This window comes from Bombina bombina, chromosome 6, assembly GCF_027579735.1.
Source record: "Bombina bombina isolate aBomBom1 chromosome 6, aBomBom1.pri, whole genome shotgun sequence".
Classification (NCBI taxonomy): domain Eukaryota; kingdom Metazoa; phylum Chordata; class Amphibia; order Anura; family Bombinatoridae; genus Bombina; species Bombina bombina.
The window spans coordinates 231825659-231850389 of NC_069504.1; the positions used below are offsets into that span (position 1 = coordinate 231825659).

At 40.5% G+C, this 24731-nt stretch overlaps 1 protein-coding gene across 1 annotated transcript in view; it reads left to right on the forward strand.

Moving 5' to 3' along the window:
• The window catches only part of PAWR (pro-apoptotic WT1 regulator), a 367225-nt gene that overhangs the window by 200042 nt on the left and 142452 nt on the right, over nt 1-24731 (forward strand). The window contains exon 3 of the mRNA XM_053716759.1: nt 7042-7170. Within this exon, the coding sequence (XP_053572734.1) occupies nt 7042-7170 (129 nt within the window). The remainder of the gene's footprint in view (nt 1-7041; nt 7171-24731) is intronic.

A 24731-nucleotide genomic window follows, 5' to 3' on the forward strand; every position in this document is an offset into this window, starting at 1 on the left:
TTTGCTAATGGGATTAAACCTTTGCTAAAGTTGTGTTGTTTACAAGGATTGAGGCTATAACTGTTTCAATTTATTAATTTTTAACTGTCATAGATCTTCTGTGCTTCTTAAAGGCACAGTACGTTTTAATATTATTCTATTTGAATTGTATTTCCAAGTTGCAAGTTTATTTGCTAGTGTGTTAAACATGTCTGATTCAGAAGATGATACCTGTGTCATTTGTTGCAATGCCAAAGTGGAGCCCAATAGAAATTTATGTACTAACTGTATTGATGCTACTTTAAATAAAAATCAATCTGTACAAATTGAACAAATTTCACCAAACAACGAGGGGAGAGTTATGCCGACTAACTCGCCTCACGTGTCAGTACCTACATCTCCCGCTCAGAGGGAGGTGCGTGATATTGTAGCGCCGAGTACAGCTGGGCGGCCATTACAAATCACATTACAGGATATGGCTACTGTTATGACTGAAGTTTTGGCTAAATTACCAGAACTAAAAGGTAAGCGTGATCACTCTGGGGTGAGAACAGAGTGCGCTGATAATATTAGGGCCATGTCAGACACTGCGTCACAGGTGGCAGAACATGAGGACGGAGAACTTCATTCTGTGGGTGACGGTTCTGATCCAAACAGACTGGATTCAGATATTTCAAATTTTAAATTTAAACTGGAAAACCTCCGTGTGTTACTAGGGGAGGTGTTAGCGGCTCTGAATGATTGTAACACAGTTGCAATACCAGAGAAAATGTGTAGGTTGGATAAATATTTTGCAGTACCGACGAGTACTGAGGTTTTTCCTATACCTAAGAGACTTACTGAAATTGTTACTAAGGAGTGGGATAGACCCGGTGTGCCGTTCTCACCCCCTCCGATATTTAGAAAAATGTTTCCAATAGACGCCACCACAAGGGACTTATGGCAAACGGTCCCTAAGGTGGAGGGAGCAGTTTCTACTTTAGCTAAGCGTACCACTATCCCGGTGGAGGATAGCTGTGCTTTTTCAGATCCAATGGATAAAAAGTTAGAGGGTTACCTTAAGAAAATGTTTGTTCAACAAGGTTTTATATTGCAACCCCTTGCATGCATTGCGCCGATCACGGCTGCAGCGGCATTCTGGATTGAGTCTCTGGAAGAGAACATTGGTTCAGCTACTCTGGACGACATTACGGACAGGCTTAGAGTCCTTAAACTAGCTAATTCATTCATTTCGGAGGCCGTAGTACATCTTACTAAACTTACGGCGAAGAATTCAGGATTCGCCATTCAGGCACGCAGGGCGCTGTGGCTAAAATCCTGGTCAGCTGATGTTACTTCTAAGTCTAAATTGCTTAATATACCTTTCAAAGGGCAGACCTTATTCGGGCCCGGGTTGAAAGAGATTATCGCTGACATTACAGGAGGTAAAGGCCATGCCCTGCCTCAGGACAAAGCCAAAGCCAAGACTAGACAGTCTAGTTTTCGTTCCTTTCGTAATTTCAAAGCAGGAGCAGCATCAACTTCCTCTGCACCAAAACAGGAAGGAGCTGTTGCTCGCTACAGACAAGGCTGGAAACCTAACCAGTCCTGGAACAAGGGCAAGCAGACTAGGAAACCTGCTGCTGCCCCCAAAACAACATGAATTGAGGGCCCCCGATCCGGGATCGGATCTAGTGGGGGGCAGACTTTCTCTCTTCGCCCAGGCTTGGGCAAGAGATGTTCAGGATCCCTGGGCGCTAGAGATAATATCTCAGGGATACCTTCTGGACTTCAAATACTCTCCTCCAAGAGAGAGATTTCATCTGTCAAGATTGTCAACAATCCAGACAAAGAAAGAGGCTTTTCTACGCTGCGTACAAGAGCTCTTGTTAATGGGAGTAATCCATCCAGTTCCACGATCGGAACAGGGACAGGGGTTTTACTCAAATCTGTTTGTGGTTCCCAAAAAAGAGGGAACTTTCAGACCAATCCTGGACTTAAAGATCCTAAACAAATTCCTAAGAGTTCCATCGTTCAAGATGGAGACTATTCGGACAATTTTACCTATGATCCAAGAGGGTCAGTACATGACCACTGTAGATTTAAAAGATGCTTACCTGCACATACCGATTCACAAAGATCATTACCGGTACCTAAGGTTTGCCTTCCTAGACAGGCATTACCAGTTTGTGGCTCTTCCATTCGGATTGGCTACAGCGCCAAGAATCTTCACAAAGGTTCTGGGTGCTCTTCTGGCGGTACTAAGACAGCGGGGAATCTCGGTAGCTCCATACCTAGACGACATTCTGATACAAGCTTCAAGCTTTCAAACTGCCAAATCTCATACAGAGTTAGTGCTGGCATTTCTAAGGTCACATGGATGGAAGGTGAACGAAAAGAAAAGTTCACTCGTTCCACTCACAAGAGTTCCCTTCCTGGGGACTCTTATAGATTCTGTAGAAATGAAGATTTACCTGACAGAGGACAGGCTATCAAGACTTCAAAGTGCTTGCCGCACTCTTCATTCCATTCAACACCCGTCAGTGGCTCAATGTATGGAGGTAATCGGCTTAATGGTAGCGGCAATGGACATAGTACCCTTTGCACGCTTACACCTCAGACCACTGCAACTGTGCATGCTAGGTCAGTGGAATGGGGATTACTCAGACTTATCCCCTTCTCTGAATCTGGATCAAGAGACCAGAAATTCTCTTCTATGGTGGCTTTCTCGGCCACACCTGTCCAGGGGGATGCCATTCAGCAGACCAGACTGGACAATTGTAACAACAGACGCCAGCCTTCTAGGTTGGGGTGCCGTCTGGAATTCCCTGAAGGCTCAGGGACTATGGAGTCAGGAGGAGAGTCTCCTGCCAATAAACATTCTGGAATTGAGAGCAGTTCTCAATGCCCTCCTGGCTTGGCCCCAGTTGAGAACTTGGGGGTTCATCAGGTTTCAGTCGGACAACATCACGACTGTAGCTTACATCAACCATCAGGGAGGGACAAGAAGCTCCCTAGCTATGATGGAAGTATCAAAGATAATTCGCTGGGCAGAGTCTCACTCTTGCCACCTGTCAGCAATCCACATCCCGGGAGTGGAGAACTGGGAGGCGGATTTCTTAAGTCGTCAGACTTTTCATCCGGGGGAGTGGGAACTTCATCCGGAGGTCTTTGCCCAAATACTTCGACGTTGGGGCAAACCAGAGATAGATCTCATGGCGTCTCGACAGAACGCCAAGCTTCCTCGTTACGGGTCCAGATCCAGGGATCCAGGAGCAGTCCTGATAGATGCTCTGACAGCACCTTGGGACTTCAGGATGGCTTACGTGTTTCCACCCTTCCCGTTGCTTCCTCGATTGATAGCCAGAATCAAACAAGAGAGAGCATCAGTGATTCTAATAGCACCTGCGTGGCCACGCAGGACTTGGTATGCAGACCTGGTGGACATGTCATCCTGTCCGCCTTGGTCTCTACCTCTGAAACAGGACCTTCTGATACAGGGTCCCTTCAAACATCAAAATCTAACTTCTCTGAAGCTGACTGCTTGGAAATTGAACGCTTAATTTTATCAAGACGTGGGTTTTCTGAGTCAGTTATTAGTACCTTAATACAGACTAGGAAACCTGTTACCAGAAAGATTTACCATAAGATATGGCGTAAATACCTACATTGGTGTGAATCCAAAGGTTACTCTTGGAGTAAGGTTAGGATTCCTAGGATATTGTCTTTTCTACAAGAAGGTTTAGAAAAGGGTTTATCTGCTAGTTCATTAAAGGGACAAATCTCAGCTCTGTCCATTCTGTTACACAAACGTCTGTCAGAAGTTCCTGACGTCCAGGCTTTTTGTCAGGCTTTGGCCAGGATTAAGCCTGTGTTTAAAACTGTTTCTCCACCGTGGAGTTTAAACCTTGTTCTTAATGTTTTACAGGGCGTTCCGTTTGAACCCCTTCATTCCATTGATATAAAGTTGTTATCTTGGAAAGTTCTATTTTTAATGGCTATTTCCTCGGCTCGAAGAGTCTCTGAATTATCAGCCTTACATTGTGATTCTCCTTATTTGATTTTTCATTCGGATAAGGTAGTCCTGCGTACTAAACCTGGGTTCTTACCTAAGGTAGTTACTAACAGGAATATCAATCAAGAGATTGTTGTTCCTTCTTTATGCCCAAATCCTTCTTCAAAGAAGGAACGTCTACTGCACAACCTGGATGTAGTCCGGGCTCTAAAATTTTACTTGCAGGCAACTAAGGAATTCCGACAAACGTCTTCTCTGTTTGTCATTTACTCTGGGCAGAGGAGAGGTCAAAAAGCTTCCGCTACCTCTCTTTCTTTTTGGCTTCGTAGCATAATTCGTTTAGCTTATGAGACTGCTGGACAGCAGCCCCCTGAAAGAATTACAGCTCATTCTACTAGAGCTGTGGCTTCCACTTGGGCCTTCAAGAATGAGGCCTCTGTTGAACAGATTTGCAAGGCTGCAACTTGGTCTTCGCTTCATACTTTTTCCAAATTTTACAAATTTGACACCTTTGCTTCATCTGAGGCTATTTTTGGGAGAAAGGTTCTTCAGGCAATGGTTCCTTCTGTATAAAGAGTCTGACTATCCCTCCCGTCATCCGTGTACTTTTGCTTTGGTATTGGTATCCCAGAAGTAATGATGACCCGTGGACTGATCACACTTAACAGAAGAAAACATAATTTATGCTTACCTGATAAATTCCTTTCTTCTGTAGTGTGATCAGTCCACGGCCCGCCCTGTTTTTAAGGCAGGTAAATATTTTTTAATTTATACTCCAGTCACCACTTCACCCTTGGCTTTTCCTTTCTCGTTGGTCCTTGGTCGAATGACTGGGAGTGACGTAGAGGGGAGGAGCTATATGCAGCTCTGCTGGGTGAATCCTCTTGCACTTCCTGTAGGGGAGCAGTTAATATCCCAGAAGTAATGATGACCCGTGGACTGATCACACTACAGAAGAAAGGAATTTATCAGGTAAGCATAAATTATGTTTTTCTTATTACTGGGCAATGGGATGATCATAAATCCTTCCCCTCTTTGATGACAGAATTTAGGAGGCCTGCAAAGCAACTGAATGCTAGTAATGCACACATTAAAGATTATCCTTTTTTTACTACTACATCCTTCTCAAGTATTTAATAGTTACACATGGACACAAATTTGAATGTTTTAATGAAAAGAAAAAACGTTGACATTATTTAATTAAGTTTAGTAAGTGTAATTGTCAGCATTGAATGATTTGTTCTGAAAAAATAAGCCAACTTTTTTTGCAGTATCATCAACTTTGACGTACACTTTGTGAGCATATAATTATTTTAACAAGATACTCAAATTAAAATAAATGAGCAAATGTAATGTTTGCAATAGCTGTGTTAAATATTGCACACTGGAGGTTTTGGTATACAGTATATATTTTTTTAGAAACTTAACTGCAAGTCGTAGTTTACTTTCATACTTTTCTGTGTGATCTATTAAAGGGTTATAAAACATTCTTTATGAATAAGACAGAGTGTTGGGTTTCATATCTGTTTAAATGTGAGGATAATAATACTAATGAAATGCTATTTAATTTATCCAGTGGGCTTTTCTTTTTTGTTATTTATGGTTTCAGATGTTCTTTTCCTATCAGTTGATCAGCTGATGTTCACAAATGTTTTACTGCTCACAGATGAGTCTGGAAATGCCAACTAATCACATACATTAGTGAGCTTTGTTAGTCGCAGGGCACTGATATCCTCATTTTGTGTATCCAAGCCATGTTTTTATACAACCCCTGAATATGATGATGCATTGAAAATAAATAAAAATGTTTCTGTATTCAAATTGCCTTTAAAGCTATAATACTGTATGTTTAAAGTTACATTATTTTAAGAAGAGATTTTTTTTTAAAACATTCATTTAATAGATTATTTAAAGCATTAGTGCAATCAGTCTACATTTCAGTGTAAATGCCATTTAACCCTCTATGCCATTAGATTTGTGTATGAGGGTGGTACAACCAATCATACCTATAAATGGCCTTATACAATATACCTTTGAACTCTAATAAATATTATATATATATATATATATATATATATATATATATATATGACTATTTTTTTTTTAATCACATAGTGTATATATGAGTGCAACTGTTTATTTTAATATTAGCTTTAAGGAAATAGCAGCATGCACTCTAGCTACTCTCCTTTATGATTATATAAATGAATATGTTTGCACATGCACTGAAGTAGGGCTATGCTATATGTAAAAAAAATAATTGCTATTTCATTAAAATATTTATTTTTTAAACATCCATTTTGCATTACAAAATGCATTTAACTGTTCAAAACAGCGGCATGTTCGCCTTGCAGTTTGCACTGCTGATTGAATAGGCCAGAGAAAAGAGCACTGCCAGTCCGCCACTTTCTTTGTCTGTGCACACCTCAGGAATAGAGTAACAAACCACGAGGCAAGGGAAATGGTGGCGGTAGCGTTACATGCTGTGACACTGATGTGACGCTTTCTGCTCCACCCTCCTGGGGGAGTGATCAGTGCTGCTGTTGGGCTGGACTGGAGTGTTTGTGTGACTGGTGTGACATGTGAAGGAAGCAGTTTCAGACTTTTTTATTTTTATATTGCAGCTTCATGCGATTCACATGGTGCAAAGCCTCATATCGCAATTAATTGCATCACTTGATTAATTGCACATCCCTACACTGCAGCAATTCACATGTATAAGCAACAATGCTTTATATTCAGAGTTCCCTTCAGTATTCTTGCTGCCTCCTATATTTAATACAATGTTTCAGCCCTTCTTTTATATACAGTTGTTTATCATGCAAATCAAATGTTTATATTTAGACATTTTTTGAAAAGTTTTCTAAAATATATGTAATGTGCTGTACAGGGCTTGAAACAGAATAACTGTATTAGAACACGGGATTTACACTGGTATCACAACACTGTAAATCAAGACTTGCTACAATAACGACTTTTTATACAGTACAGCTCTTTTTAACTTAGATTTCACATTTTTCTAAAATCCATATATATTTTTATCATCTGTATCTGTCTTTTCATTTTAGAGTCCAGATGAATTTGAGGATGATGAAGCTGGGCAAAAAGAAAGAAAAAAGGAAGAATCAGTTACACAACAAAACACTGTGCAGAATGAATCTTTTACCATAGACCCAAGTGATTCATATTTGCAGCAGGTAAGAATGTTCATGTGCCACTTTATAAAACCCTAATAACAAGTAGATTTAGTACATTGTTAGCGTGTATGCACATTGCAGATTAATCTAAAGAACACCTCTTAATTAAAAACACAAACAAACAGTAGAAATGAAATACTTGTTTACACACTAACACATGAATCCATTGTTATATAAGAGCTGACTAGTTCCCTTTGAAGATGTGATAAAACCAAAGCAATAATACATTGGCTTGCCTATTCCATGAAATTGTTTTCTTCATCTATTCTAATAATAATAAAAAAAAAATCTTGACATTTAATCTGGGCTACATTGCATAACTGGCAGGCAGCTCTGGTTAGTGCTTTGGTAGTTTGTTTGGAACTACTATTAGGGTGAGCCCTAGTATTAAATGTATTGGAAATTGCTGCTTTATGTTAATTTTTTTAATTTAATATAGCTGCTTTTGCTTGTTGAAACCACCACCCATTATTCTTACTATTTGAAATGGGCTGGCTCTGCAGAAAGAGCAGACCTCCTTATTTTATTTCACACTCTTTAAGCTAATACTTAGGGCTCGATGATATAAACTTCGCCTGCTCGAAACCACTTTTTCTCGCCAACTCTCGCAAGGCTTTCCCAGTGGAATGATCGTAAAAAAGGGGCAGTCCCTGCGAGTGGCGAGATGGCTCCTATTAAAAGTATTGGAGCTTGCTAGATAGGGAGCACATTAAAATTAAAATCCTACAGCCAATATAACTCCAATTATGCTGCTTTCTGCATAGAGCATCTTATATTCACCTATATTTTCATATATGTGTTTATCTATTAGGGTTATAATTATTTTGAGTGTTTTGAGAAAAGCTTGCCACCTTTTAGTTGGCGAGAAAAAACTGTGATATCTGCAGTTATAAAATCTTTATAAAATTACGCTGAGATTAGAGAGACATTTTCATATACGCCCGTGTTCAGACCATTTTATGAATAAACAACAATTACGCTTTGCATTTTGTATTTATAAGTTAAAATTTAGGTGTGATTTTCGCACATCCAGTGTACAATTACGATTCACGCTATGCATATTTAATTAGATTTATTCCTGTGTAATTTACATACAATTTTAGCTTCTTCTTTTTTTTTTTTTACATACGATTTTTGGTGAAGAATTTTGTTATGATTTTTGATGCACCTTAACAATATATTTTTTTCCTGCTTATTTTTGTGTGAATGGTTCAAATATTTGTTTTGTACAATGTTTAAAATACAAATTTTGCTGTGCACATTTCACATGATAATGCAGTATATGCCCCTTAGCGAGACACCCTGTGTTCAGGGTAAAAAGTGGCTTTAGATCATTTCACTAGGAAAATAGGACTGGCAAGCATTCTTTAATAATCTCGCCAGCCCAGAGAGCTTTAAATCATCGAGCCTTTAGTCTTTTTAAGTTTTATTTCAGGAGATTGTTTCAGTGAGGAAAACCAACTATTTCAGATGAAAACATAACACAAAAAAGTAACTACTAATACATTGGGGGGGGGGGGGGAGAGACAATGTAGCAACAGAACTGAAAAAAGATTTTTGAAATGTTGCTATCAGTAGGGATATCAAATGTTAGATTAAGAACGTCTGTAACTAAAGGTCAGCAGTACCTACAGTTATGTAAAACAGATTGTTGAATGCCATAGTGATGATTTTCATTAGAGCGCTTCTTCTGTTTGAATACAACATGACAATTGTTTAAATATATATATATTTTTATATATATACACATTTTCTTCTTAATATAATAATATAAATTATGCTTACCAGATAATTTCATTTCCTTCTGTATAAGGAGAGTCCACAGCTTCATTCCTTACTGTTGGGAAATACTGAACCTGGCCACCAGGAGGAGGCAAAGACACCCCAGCCAAAGGCTTAAATACCTCTCCCACTTCCCCTATCCCCCAGTCATTCTTTGCCTTTCGTCACAGGAGGATGGCAGAGAAGTGTCAGATTATTTCAGAGTTGTTCCTCAGAAGGGATATATGCCTTTCGTTATGTAACTGGAGTTTTAAGTAGTCTTGTCAGCCTCTCAGTGAGAGAATTGACGGAAGTTAGAGCCTGGAGATGCAGGGAGAGTCTTTCCTTGAACCCATCCAGACTGCCTGCTAACGGCTCCTTAAGCAACCAGTGTTGATGAGTTTCACTGTCTGCTTTCTTCAATCAAGTCCATGTCAGAAACGATGCTACAAGACTGTCACACTTGAGAGGCTGTTTTCTGTTCCACAACATGGATTCTGGTAAGATTGTTTCAAATTTTACTTATGTTGAAATTGCTGAAGACAGGGTCACAGTGTGACTCCTTTTATCTTTATAGAATCGTGGATTAATATCTCCTGAGGGAGGTTATTGAACAGTGGGGATTAATCAAATGTGTTCTTTGATTTATGCTGCTTTGTGTGAGATTTATTTATGGCTCATAGACTGTTATGCGGTAACAGAACTTACAGGTGTTTTACTTTCACTTTGAACGCTGCGCAGCTTTTGTAGCTTGGCGCGCCTTTTCTCATAGCAGGGGCAGTCCTGCATTACGTACCATGTGACCGGGTGTGGTCACACTTTCGTTTTCTCTTTCCTGACTGAACTAGCTGTTGATGAGGTCCCTTCTTTTCTGGTTGCCTGGGTCTAGGAGGTGGTGAGTGCCCCAGTCATTGGGGGTATAAAGGTGCCTTTTTTGTGAGAAATAAAAAGTGCATTTATTTGTATCCTACTGTTGTTAGCGCAAGCTATGGAGGATCCTGATATGCTTGAGGGTACTCCCTCTTTTCTTAATAGTAATACCTGTCTATATTGTGTGGAGCCCTTGGTGTGCCCGCCCTCTCAACTATGTTCCATATGCATCAACAAGGTTATTATGTCTTAGAAGGTTAACCCCTTTTAGTACGACTAAGCCGTCCACCTCTGAGGACTCGCCGTACTGTGAGGTGCATACCCATCAATCCTCTCCATTGTCACATGCAGCTTCCCGTAGCATGCCTGATCCTCCGTCTGGAGGGAGCCTTTTACCATCAGACTTTACCGCACAGTTAAAGACGGGGGTGTCTGAGGCCCTTTAGTGCTCTACCTCGCCCTGCTAAGCACAAGCGAAAGGTTAAACATAGCTCTCCGGTCCAGAGGACATCCAGTGATTTGCTTATTTGTCTGCCTTTCAAGTATCCCAGAATGGGTCACACTCTGAGTCATTAGAGGATGAAATTTTTGGATCGGAGTCTACCTCTAGGCCCCCGGCTGCGGAGGAGCCAGCCTTTAGATTTAAAATTGAACACCTACATTTTCTACTAAAGGAGGTTCTGTCGACATTAGAGGTTCCAGAGGCTAAGTTGCCTGATGAACCTTTGATCCCTAAATTAGAGTGTACGAGGACACGGTAGCCCTGCTAACTTTTCCTGTACCTGTAAAGATGGCAAACATTATTAAAAATGGGATAGAATTGGATCTTCCTTTGCCCCTTCGTTTACCTTTAAAAAATTATTCCAGGACTCTCAGCTGGAGTTGTGGGGTTCCGTCCCTAAGGTGGATGTTGCTATCTCCACTTTAGCCAAGTGTACTACTATCCCTCTTGAGGATAGCTCGTCTTTCAGAGAGCCGATGGATAAAAAGATTGAAACTTTTCTCAGAAAAATGTTTCAGCATATAGGATATTTATTTAAACCGGCAGCGGCTGTTTCCTCGGTTGCTGGAGCTGCGGTCTACTGGTATGACTCCTTAATGGAATTTATCGAGGTGGAGGGTCCCCTTGACATTATCCAAGACAGAATTAAGACTTTGAGAATTGCTAATTATTTTATCTGTGATGCAAACATGCAGATTATTCACCTGAATGCTAAAATCACTGGTTTCTCAGTGCAGATGCGTCGGGCACTCTGGCTGAAATCCTGGTCTGCAGACATGACTTCTAAGTCTAGACTACTTTCCCTCCCTTTTAAAGGAAACCTTTTATTTGGTCCAGGCCTGGACTCTATTATTTCCACGGTTACAGAGGGCAAGGGTGCCTTCCTACCGCAGGATAAAAGGAACAAATCTAAGGGACAAGGATCTAATTTTCGTTCTTTTCGTTTTGAAAAGTCCCAACGTCAGCAGTCCTCTGAGCCCAAGCAAACCCAAGAGCACTTGGAAGCCGTCTCAGTCCTGGAATAAATCCAAGCAGAACAAGAAGCCTGCCGAGAACAAGTTGGCATGAATGGGCGGCCCCCGATCCAAAGCCGTATCGTGTAGGGGAAAGACTGTTGCTGTTTTCAGATGCTTGGTCCAGGGACATGCAGGATCCATGGGTCCTGGAGGTCATAGCTCAGGGATACAAGATAGGTTTCAAATCTCATCCACCCAAGGGCAGATTTCTCCTCTCAAGAGGTTTGGGATACTACTGAAACCTGTTTGTGGTCCCAAAGAAGGAGGGAACATTCCTCCCAATTCTGGACCTAAAGTGCTTAAACAAATTTCTAAATGTCTCCTCGTTCAAGATGGAGACAATAAGGTCCATTATTCCTCTTGTTCAGGAAGGACAGTTCATGACCACTATAGATCTGAAGGATACCTACCTTCACGTTCCAATCCACAGGGACAACTTCCTGTTCCTAAGGTTCGCGTTCCTGGATCAGCACTTCAGTTTGGTCTAGCTACGGCCTCAAGAATCTTTACAAAGGTTCTAGGAGCTCTCCTGGCCGTCTCCAGAACCCAAGGTATAGCAGTAGCTCCCTACTTGGACGACATTCTGGTGCAAGCAACATCCTTTCGGCTAGCAGAGGACCATTCAATATCTCTTCTCTCTCTTCTTTGATCACCTCTCAGGATGGGGAGCTGTTTGGGGTCCCAAGAAGGCACAGGGCCTTTGGTCTCAGGAGGAACACTCCCTCCCAATCAACATTTTTTTAGCTTTGCACAATCTACAATGCTCTGAAGGCTTGGCCTCTTCTGGGTTCGTCTCGGTTTATCAGATTCCAATCAGACAATATAACCTCGGTGGCTTACATCAACCATCAGGGGGAAACGAGAAGCTCCCTAGCAATGAGGGAAGTATCTCGGGTTCTGGAGTGGGCGGAGGCCCACAGCTGTTCGCTGTCAGCGATCCACATTCTGGGTGTGGACAACTGGGAAGCGGATTTTCTCAGCAGACAATCTTTTCATCCAGGGGATTGGTCTCTCCATCCCAAATTGTTTGTGGAGATATGCTTAAGGTGGGGGACGCCGGAGATCTCATGGCATCTCGTATCAATACCAAACTACCCAGATATGTGTCGAGGTCCAGGGACCCTCAGGCAGAGCTAATAGATGCATTAGCGGTGCCTTGGAGGTTCAATCTAATGTACCTTTTTCCACCATTACCACTCCTTTCTCGGGTAGTGGCCCGCATCAAGCAGGAGCAGGCATCAATAATACTGATTGCTCCATCGTGGCCTGCTGGAACAAGGTCCTTTTGTTCATCAAAATCTAGATTCTCTGAGGCTGACTGCATGGAGATTGAACGCTTATTCCTAGCAAAGGTTTTTCTGAGAAAGTTATTGATACTCTCATCCAAGCTCGTAAGCCAGTTATTTGTCGCATCTATCATAAGGTGTGGAGAACATACTTATTCTGGTGTAAAGAGCGTGGTCTTCCTTGGCATAAAGTTAAGGTTGCAAGGATTTTGTTTCTCCAGGATGGTCCCGAGAAGGGTCTTTCGACCAGTTCCCTACGGGGTCAGATTTTGGCCTTGTCTGTTTTACTGCACAAGAGGCTCTCTGAGCTTCCAGATGTTCAGTCTTTTATTAGGGCTCTGATTAGGATCAGACCTGTGTTCAGATCTTTGGCACCCCTTTGGAGTCTGAATCTGGTTCTTAAAGTTTTGCAACGGGCTCCGTTTGTGCCTATGCATGAAATTGATATTAAGTTGTTGTCCTGGAAAGTTCTCTTTCTACTGGCTATTGCCTCGGCGCAGAGATTGGCGCCTTGCAATGTGAGGCTCCTTATCTGGTGTGCCATTCTGATAAGGCTGTCCTATGTATTAAGTTAGGGATTTTTTCGCTAAGGTTGTGTCAGACCACAACATCAATCAAGAGATTTTGGTCGGTCCCTTCTTTGTGTCCTAATCCTTATTTTTCAAAGGAACGTTTACTTCATAATTTGGACGTGGTTCATGCTTTGAAGTTTTATTTCTCCAACATAGGTGTGTCCGGTCCACGGCGTCATCCTTACTTGTGGGATATTCTCTTCCCCAACAGGAAATGGCAAAGAGCCCAGCAAAGCTGGTCACATGATCCCTCCTAGGCTCCGCCTTCCCCAGTCATTCTCTTTGCCGTTGTACAGGCAACATCTCCACGGAGATGGCTTAGAGTTTTTTGGTGTTTAAATGTAGTTTTTATTCTTCAATCAAGAGTTTGTTATTTTAAAATAGTGCTGGTATGTACTATTTACTCTGAAACAGGAAAGAGATGAAGATTTCTGTTTGTAAGAGGAAAATGATTTTAGCAACCGTTACTAAAATCGATGGCTGTTTCCACACAGGACTGTTGAGAGGAATTAACTTCAGTTGGGGGAAACAGTGAGCAGACTTTTGCTGCTTGAGGTATGACACATTTCTAACAAGACTCGGTAATGCTGGAAGCTGTCATTTTCCCTATGGGAACCGGTAAGCCATTTTCTTAGTTTAAGTAAAAGAATAAAGGGCTTCATTAGGGCTTAAAAAACTGGTAGACATTTTTCTGGGCTAAAACGATTACTTTACTAAGTATATTTGGCAGATTATTACTTTTAATAGTTGTTAAATCTTGGGGATTGTTTTAATAAAAACGGCAGGCACTGTATTGGACACCTTTTTCACTGGGGGCCTTTTCTAGTCATAGACAGAGCCTCATTTTCGCGCCTCTAATGCGCAGTTGTTTTTGGAAAGCATGGCATGCAGATGCATGTGTGAGGAGCTAAGAACCACTGAAAAAGCTTATAGAAGGCGTCATTTGGTATCGTATTCCCCTCTGGGCTTGGTTGGGTATCAGCAAAGCAGATACCTGGGACTGTATAGGGGTTAAATGTAAAAACGGCTCCGGTTCCGTTATTTTAAGGGTTAAAGCTTTCAAATTTGGTGTGCAATACTTTTAAGGCTTTAAGTTACTGTGGTGAAATTTTGGTGAAATTTGAACAATTCCTTCATACTTTTTCACATATTCAGTAATAAAGTGTGTTCAGTTTGAAATTTAAAGGGACAGTAACGGTTTTATTGTAAAACGTTTTTTGTGCTTTGTTGACAAGTTTAAGCCTGTTTAACATGTCTGAACCATCAGATAACGATGTTCTATATGTATGAAAGCCAATGTGTCTCCCCATTTAAATATATGTGATATATTTGTGTCATAATGTCCAAACAAAGTAGGGATAATAATGCCATAGATATGATTTTGCCCAAGATGATTCCTCTAATGAGGGGAGTAAGCATGGTACTGCATCATCCCCTTCTGTGTCTACACCAGTTTTGCCCACACAAGAGGCCCCTAGTACATCTAGTGCGCCAATACTTATTACCATACAACAATTAATGGCTGTAATGGATAATTCTATTGCATGCATTTTTTTCCAAAATGCCTACTTATCAGAGAAAGCGCGATTGCTCTGTTTTAAACACTGAAGAGCAAGAGGACGCTGATGATAACTGTTCTGACATACCCTCACACCTATCTGAAGGGGCCAGGAGGGAGGTTTTGTCTGAGGGAGAAATTTCAGATTCAGGGAAAATTTCTCAACAAGCAGAACCTGATATTGTAACTTTTAAATTTAAATTTCAACATCTCCACGCACTACTTAAGGAGGTATTATCTACTCTGGATGATTGTGACAATTTGGTCATTCCAGAGAAATTAGGTAAGATGGACAAGTTCCTAGAGGTTCCGGTACCCCCCGATGTTTTTCCTATACCCAAGCGGGTGGCGGACATAGTAAATAAGGAGTGGGAAAGGCCCGGCATACCTTTTTGTCCTCCCCCTATATTTAAGAAATTAGTTCCTATAGTCGACCCCAGAAAGGACTTATAGCATACAGTCCCCAAGGTCGAGGGGGCGGTTTCTACTCTAAACAAACGCACTTCTATTCCTATAGAAGATAGTTGTGCTTTCAAGATCCTATGGATTAAAGGTTAGAGGGTTTGCTTAAAAAGATGTTTGTTCAGCAAGGTTACCTTCTACAACCAATTTCATGCATTGTTCCTGTCACTACAGCTGCGTGTTTCTGGTTCGAAGAACTAGAAAAGTCGGTCAATAAAGAATCTTCGTACGAGGAGGTTTTGGACAGAGTTCAAGCTCTTAAATTGGCTAACTCTTTTTTATTTTAGATGCCGCTTTGCAATTAGCTAGATTAGCGGCGAATAATTCAGGGTTTGCTGTCGTGGCGCGCAGAGCGCTTTTGCTTAACATCCCTTTCAAGGGTAAAACACTGTTTGGCCCTGACTTGAAAGAGATTATTTCAGACATCACTGGGGGAAAGGGCCACGCCCTTCCTCTGGATAGGTCTTTTAAGGCTAAAAAGAAGCCAAATTTTCGTCCCTTTCGCAGAAACGGACCAGCCTCAAATTCTACACCCTCTAAGCAAGAGGGTAATACTTCTCAAACCAAGCCAGCCTGGAGGCCGATGCAAGGCTGGAACAAGGGTAAGCAGGCCAAGTCACCTGCCACTGCTACCAAAACAGCATGAAGTGTTGGCCCCCGATCTGGGAAGGATCTGGTGGGGGGCAGACTTTCTCTCTTTGCTCAGGCTGGGGCAAGAGATGTTCAGGATCCTTGGGCGCTAGAAATAGTTTCTCAAGGTTATCTCCTGGAATTCAGGGAACTACCCCAAGGGGAAGGTTCCACGGGTCTCAATTATCTTCGAACAGGCATTCTTAGTGTAGAAGACCTGTTAAGCATGGGAGTGATTCATCCTGTTCCATTAGGAGAACAAGGGATGGGTTTTTACTCCAACCTGTTCATAATTCCCAAAAAAGAGGGAACATTCAGACCTATTTTAGATCTCAAGATTCTAAACAAGTTTCTAAGGGTTTCATCATTCAAAATGGAAACCATTCGAACGATCCTTCCTACCATCCAGGAAGGTCAATTCATGACCACGGTGGACTTAAAGGATGCGTACCTACGTATTCCTATCCACAAGGAACATTTTCGGTTCCTAAGGTTCGCCTTTCTGGACAAGCATTACCTGTGGCACTTCCATTCGGATTAGCCACTGCTCTAAGGATTTTCACAAGGGTACTAGGGTCCCTTCTAGCGGTGCTAAGACCAAGGGGCATTGCAGTAGTACCTTACTTGGACGACATCCTGATTCAAGTGTCGTCTCTGTCAAAAGCAAGGGCTCATACGGACATTGTCCTAGCCTTTCTCAGATCTCACAGGTGGAAAGTGAACATAGAAAAAAGGTTCTCTGTCCCCGTCAACAAGGGTTCCCTTCTTGGGAACAATAATAGTTTCCTTAGAAATGAAGGTTTTTCTGACAGAGGCCAGAAAATCAAAACTTCTAAGCTCTTGTCCGGTACTTCATTCTGTTCTTCTTCCTTCCAAAGCGCAGTCCATGGAAGTAATAGGTTTGATGGTTGCGGCAATGGACATAGTTCCTTTTGCACAAATTCATCTAAGACCATTGCACCTGTGCATGCTCAGACAGTGGAATGGGGATTATACAGACTTGTCTCCGACGATACAAGTAGATCAAATAACCAGAGATTCACTCCGTTGGTGGCTGACCCTGGACAACCTGTCACAGGGAATGAGCTTCCGCAGACCAGAATAGGTCATTGTCACGACCGACGCCAGTCTGGTGGGCTGGGGCGCGGTCTGGGAACCCCTGAAAACTCAGGGTCTATGGTTTCGGGAAGACTCTCTTCTCCCGATAAACATAATGGAACTGAGAGCGATATTCAATGCTCTCAAGGCTTGGCCTCGACTAGCAAAGGCCAAATTCATAAGGTTTCAATCAGACATCATGACGACTGTTACATATATCAACCATCAGGGGGTAACAAGGAGTTCCCTGGCGATGGAGGAGCATCCGGGGGAGTGGGAACTCCATCTGGAAATCTTTGCCCAAATAACTCAATTATGGGGCATTCCAGACATGGTTCTGATGGCCTCTCGTCAGAACTTCATGGTCCCTTGTTACGGGTCCAAATCCAGGGATCCCAAGGCGACTCTATTGGATACAATAGTAGCACCTTGGATCTTCAACCTAGCTTATGTATTCCCACCGTTTCCTCTCATTCCCAGGCTGGTAGCCAGGATCAATCTGGAGAGGGCTTCGGTGACCTTGATAGTTCCTGTGTGGCCACGCAGGACTTGGTATGCAGACCTGGTGAATGTGTCTTCGGCTCCACCATGGAAGCTACCTTTGAGACAGGACCTTCTTATTCAGGGTCCATTCGAACATCCGAATCTGGTTTTCCTGCAACTGACTGCTTGGAGTTTGAACGCTTGATTTTATCAAAGCGTGGGTTTTCAGATTCTGTAATAGATACTCTTATTCAGGCTAGAAAGCCTGTAACTAGAAAAAGTTTACCATAATATATGGAAAAAATATATCTGTTGGTGTGAATCTAAAGGATTCCCATGGAACAAGATAAAAATTCCTAAGATTCTTTCCTTTCTACAAGAAGGTTTGGAGAAAGGATTTTCTGCGAGTTCTCTGAAGGGACAGATCTCTGCTTTATCTGTTTTACTTCACAAAAGGCTGGCAGCTGTGCCAGACGTTTAAGCGTTTGTTCAGGCTCTGGTTAGAATCAAGCCTGTTTACAGACCTTTGACTCTTCCCTGGAGTCTTAATCTAGTTCTTTCAGTTCTTCAAGGGGTTCCGTTTGAACCCTTACATTCCGTAGATATTAAGTTACTATCTTGGAAAGTTTTTGTTTTAAGGTTGCAATTTCTTCCGCTAGAAGAGTTTCTGAGTTATCTGCTCTGCAGTGTTCTCCGCCCTATCTGGTCCATGCAGATAAGGTGGTTTTACGTACTGAGCCTGGTTTTCTTCCGAAGGTTGTTTCCAACAAAAATATTAACCAGGAGATAGTTGTACCTTCTTTGTGTCCGAATCCAGTTTCATAGAAGGAACGTTTGTTACACAATTTGGACGTTGTCCGTGCTCTAAAATTCTATTTAGATGCTACAAAGGATTTCAGACAAACATCTTCCTTGTTTGTTGTTTATTCTGGTAAAAGGAGAGGTCAAAAAGCAACTTCTACCTCTCTATCTTTTTGGCTTAAAAGCATCATCAGATTGGCTTATGAGACTGCCGGACGGCAGCCTCCTGAAAGAATCACAGCTCATTCCACTAGGGCCGTGGCTTCCACATGGGCCTTTAAGAACGAGGCTTCTGTTGATCAGATATGTAAGGCAGCGACTTGGTCTTCACTGCACACTTTTACCAAATTTTACAAATTTGATACTTTTGCTTCTTCTGAGGCTATTTTTGGGAGAAAGGTTTTGCAAACCGTGGTGCCTTCCATCTAGGTGACCTGATTTGCTCCCTCCCATCATCCGTGTCCTAAAGCTTTGGTATTGGTTCCCACAAGTAAGGATGACGCCGTGGACCGGACACACCTATGTTGGAGAAAACAGAATTTATGTTTACCTGATAAATTACTTTCTCCAACGGTGTGTCCGGTCCACGGCCCGCCCTGGTTTTTTTTTAATCAGGTCTGATGATTTATTTTCTTTAACTACAGTCACCACGGTATCATATGATTTCTCCTATGCAAATATTCCTCCTTTACGTCGGTCGAATGACTGGGGAAGGCGGAGCCTAGGAGGGATCATGTGACCAGCTTTGCTGGGCTCTTTGCCATTTCCTGTTGGGGAAGAGAATATCCCACAAGTAAGGATGACGCCGTGGACCGGACACACCGTTGGAGAAAGTAATTTATCAGGTAAACATAAATTTTGTTTTTCAAGCTACTTAGGGTTTTATATAAACTTCTTCCTTGTTTGTGGCATATTCTCGGAAGCGTAAGGGTCAAAAGGTCTCTTCGACTTCCTTATTTTTTTGGTTGAGAAATATTATCCGCTTAGCCAATGAAACAGCGGGACATAGACCTCCTCAGAGAATTATGGCTCATTCTACTAGAGCAGTAGCTTCCTCTTGGGCCTTTAATAATGAAGCCTCTATGGATCAGATTTGTAAGGCGGCTACTTGGTCCTCCTTGCACACTTTTTCGAAAGTTCTTCAAGTTTGATGTTTTTGCTTCAGCTGAAACAGCCTTCGGGGGGAGGTTTTGTAGACTGTGGTGCCCTCAGATTAGGGTCCGCCTCTTTTTTGTCCCTCCCATTATCATTCAGTGTCCTTGGGTATAAGTTTCCCAACAGTAAGGAATGAAGCCGTGGACTCTCCTTATATTAAGAAGGAAAACATAAATTATGCTTACCATATAATGTTCTCTGATGCGCGGACCCCTAAATTTTGTGTTTTCTTCTGGCACCTTTTATACCCTGATATTTCTCCTACTGTTCCTTGTTCCCTCGGCAGAATGACTGGGGGATAGGGGAAGGGGAAGAGGTATTTAAGCCTTTGGCTGGGGTGTCTTTGCCTCCTCCTGGTGGCCAGGTTCAGTATTTCCCATCCGTAAGGAATGAAGCAGTGGACTCTCCTTATACAGAAGGAAATGAAATTATCTGGTAAGCATAATTTATGTTTTTCATTCTAAATTACAAATTTATTTTATCTGGTTGTGTTGCAGGGTCACAAAACTCAACACTTAGGTCAAATAAAAGTATTTTATATTAACTGTATATGTTCTAGGTCTATACATGTGCTGTAATATCCTGATAATTAATTAAAACTAATGTGACCAGTAGAGATGTGCATTTGGATCCTCAATAGGCGGACACTTGTGCTGTTCAGATTTTCTCGTAGACGGATTGATTCTAGTGAAAGATCACCCCACTAAAATCTGTGGAAATCCAGATTTTAGCGTAGGGATCTTTCATTAGAATCAATCCGGCTATGAAAAGATCTGAACCGCATGAGTGGCCGCCTACTTCCACATTTGGATCTCCACAAAGGATCCAAATGCATATTCCTAACCAGCCAAAAGGCTAGATATTATTCTTTATACCATTATTTCTCTCATATGATGATGTTAGTCCATAGGACTCCATAACACGTGGGATATAATTCCTGCCACTAGGAGGCCAAGAACCCACACGAGTTTAGAGGGATACTAAACCCAAATTTTTTATTTCATGATTCAGATAGAGCATGCAATTTTAAGCAACTTAAATTTACTCTTATTATTAATTTTTCTTTGTTCTCTTGCTATCTTTATTTAAAAAACAGGATTGTTAAGCTTAGAAGCCGGCTCATTTTAGGTTCAGCACCATGGATAGTACTTGCTTATTGGTGGCTACATTTAGGATATGTGCTATTGCATTATATTTTTATTACGCACCTTTTGATTACTCAGTTGTACTGCATTTAATGGTCTATTATGGAAGGCGGCAGGGGGGAAATAGAAAATTAATCCAGGATATGGAAATTTCTGTAAACATTTTTGGAAGGTAAATTAATCTGACTTTTTAAAATGTATTTTTATACTGTGTGAGTGATTCTTCTTGTATAAATAATTTAGAGTAGGGGTAGCTTTCTCTATACCTCTCAGTTGATAACATATTTTATAATATACAGTGTAACATTTTAGTTTTGTTTGCACTCCCTAAGTTGTTGAAATGAGGATGATGATGGCAGCCTTCCATTTTGTCATCCACATAATAAGCAACTATAAAAGGGAATTTTGAATTTAGTGTGTGTGTTTAATGCATTAAGCATTTTAACCAACTTATCTCCTTTGTGTATTTTTAGAATAGTAGATGATGATGATAATAATAAACCTTTAAAGGTGTTTATTTCTAACATTCAGATTCTCCCACTGAGTTCTGAAAGTTGTACAGTGATTGATACCTAATTAGTAAATGGATTTTTTTTTCTTATTATCTTTAATGACCATATCAAGATTTTAGTAATATACAGAGCCTATTTTGTAGTATGCCTCTGAAGGGATTTTCATTGTGAGTGAATGGCATTCTAGGAATGCAGAGAACTTGTGTAGTACAAGACTTCTGGTTTGTAAACCAAAGACCTGCCAGCCACTGACCTCCCCAGAGCTTTGTGCTTCTAACTTATTGCCAAGAATGTGATGAAAATAAACATTTTAGTCATACTGGCTGTATAAGTTTAGCTAATTGTTTTTAGAAGGAAAAATCTCATTAAGCTAAGACTGCGGACAAACTGGAACCAATAAATCTAAACACATTAAATGCTATATCAAGTTTGGTTCTGAAAAAATGCATACTTCTCTTGTTCTCATACGACTCTTCCCTAGTGGGTATATGATCTAATTCCCCGAAATCTTTGAGATTCAATTTACACTATATTCTATTTTATTTGTGACAACTTTTGTTGTTTTTGCAAGTTAGGATCAGGATTCTGTGCGATTTAAAACACTGCTCCATCTCAAAGGTTTTTTTTTTTGTTTTTTTTTTCAAACAAGTTTTATTAAAGTATACTATCAGGAGGCTACACAGGGTTAATAATATACAACAAAGAAAAATACACAGGCTTATTAGTCGGACAACCTGGGGAGTCCGGCTTTAGAAAGTAACAGGGCTTACATAGCAAGTCATTTTGACAATCATCTACAGATGGATAACAAAACAAAAGGAGGCGACAATATTTGGTAGTCCTTGTTGTCGCTATTACGTTATCCAGTATGAGTCACGTCATATCCTCAGGTGTTTGCTAAAGTTTCTACAAATTTTTTTAACAAATAAATAACCATTTTACAATATACTTATGAAGGTAAGTTTTTTGTTCCAGAAGGGTCTGTTTTTTTTTTTTTAATTTTAATATATATATATATATATATATATATATATAAACTGTTGGTACCCATATGCGCCTGTGGAAGCGCAAATTTCTGGCAATAACAGTCTCTTCATGGCGCTGAGCCTTTGAAAAATTAGTTAAAAGAAGAAAGTACTGCATCACAAGATATAAAAACATGTATTATAATGGTGTTCGCCTTAGTCCGTATGGCGAAATAAACAACACGCAATTGAAGCTGAAATTTCAGTTCCCTATAGGCGCAAAGCAATGATAAATAAGAAACTGGGTGTATTTGTAGGTCGGGCTGTTAAATTACGCCTATTACTAATGTGTATTGTTGCACTCGGGAGCACGCCTGTGCGCCTAGGCGAATGCAAGTGGAGTGCGAAGAATTTTCTTTCAGATTTGCGCAATTATAGGTGCAGAGTGCTTTGATGAATTTGATGATCAGTTCGTATGAGCTATTTTGGACGAAATTAAAGGAGAATGGCTTTGATAAATCTACCCCTAAATATTCTTATATTGTCTGTTCCAATAATTGAATTAACCTACTACCACACATAGAATAGAAGGTGTTTTTGTTTCTATAATTGATAATCCATATTTAGCCTCTTCTTATAAACATAATTTTGTTTGTGTCTAATAATAATTGGTCTAACCAGACATATTTACTCTCTAGCTCCCTTGTTAACCAGAATAATGTACACAAATGTGGCCGGGGTTAGGTTCCAGAAGGAATGGTTGTAAATCGAAACTGTTGTAAATTGAAACCCAGTTTATAATGTAAGTCAATGGGAAGTGAGGGAGTTAGGTTCCAGGCCCCTCTCAAAATTGTCATAAGTAAGACCTAATACATTATTTTAAAGCTTTGAAATGAAGACTTTACATGCTAAACATAATTATAAACCTAATAAAATAATCACACAACACAGAATATATAATTAAACTAAGTTAAATAAAAAAAAACATTTGCTAAACAGCATTATAAACCTAATTAAATAATCACACAACACAGACTTCACTTGCATTTTTATGCAAACAGTTCTTTCTATGCATTCCAATCTGGACTGATTTATAGACAGGAAGATATTGTTCCTTTGAAAAATTTAAATACACATGTCAAGCTCTACTTGACATGTATTTATGTGTGTGGTTCTACTACTACTTATGTGTGTGGTTCAGCTCAAAGCAAGAGGTCTTCCTTTCATAGGAACCATTTGGGTACTAGCAAGTACGGAAATCCTATATGAATGAAGTCCAAAGAAAATTGATGGTTTCATGTTTTGGTTTGTAGGTTGAGACTTTTACTTGCAATCTTCTGAACCTTAAAGGGACACTGTACCCAAAAATTTTCTTTCATGATTCAGATTGAGCATGACATTTTAAGCAACTTTCTAATTTACTCCTATTATCAAATTTTCTTCATTCTCTTGGTATCTTTATTTGAAATGCAAGAATGTAAGTTTAGATGCCGGCCCATTTTTGGTGAACAACCTGGGTTGTCCTTGCTGATTGGTGGATAAATTCATCTACCAATAAAAAAGTGCTGTCCAGAGTACTGAAACCAAAAAAAACTTAGATGCCTTCTTTTTCAAATAATGATAGCAAGAGAACGAAGAAAAATTGATAATAGTAGTAAATTAGAAAGTTGCTTAAAATTGCATGCTCTTTCTGAATTACAAAAGAAAAAATTTGGGTACAGTGTCCCTTTAAGACCTTTTTCCCATTCTTTAATCAGAACAGATTCATGTGTTTTATTTGCACCTATAAAGAGGTACAAAGAAAGAAGGTCCGGTTTATCAAATTACCATATTTTTTGTTTTCACAATTTTAGGATGAACATACAACATTGATTGTTTCTCTGGATATGTGTATGTGTTCATTATGCTTAAAAAAGAGAGTTGAGAAAGTCCTGGTAAGGAAATGCAACAGTTAACACTATACCGTTAGCCTGAGGTGACTCCCCCTGTGCATGCATACACAAGCTTCCAACGTCAAAGGAAGTAAAGAATACTCAGTTCTGTTTCTTCGGTGTAATGCTTCTAACAGACAAGTAGTCACGGGTATCAACTTAGCTGTAATCCGGCGTGTAGACCTCTCTTTTCCAGCATGGGCATTCACTGAAGCCTCTCTTCAACGCCAAAGGATAAACCGCCAACATTGGGATCTATCTTATTACCTACTATAAGATGCATAAATCCACTCAGACAGGAAGAAGCTCTTGGTTAAGACACACAGGGATGTATAAATGTGGTAATCATAAGTGTAAACCTTTTGAACATGTGCAGGTGACCAAGACATTTACTTCAGTGAAGACTAGTAAGAAGTATGACATAGGTACTTGTCTCAACTGTACATCTAACTATGTGGTGTACCTGATATGTTGAACCCAGTGTAAAATTCATTATGTGGGGCTTACTACTCATGATGTCAACACTAGAATCAGAGAACACTTTTACTTTTTCAAGACTAACAGATCCTCCACCCCTCTGGTCCATTATTTTGGTTCTATACACCATGGTGATTTGAGCACCTTTTCCTGGTGTGCTATTGAAAAAGCACAGAAACCTATATAGTTCTAGGCTTATTTTGTTAACAGTAGAGTTTTGTTTTCTTCTGTTAAGTGTGATCAGTCCACGGGTCATCATTACTTCTGGGATATTACTCCTCCCCAACAGGAAGTGCAAGAGGATTCACCCAGCAGAGCTGCATATAGCTCCTCCCCC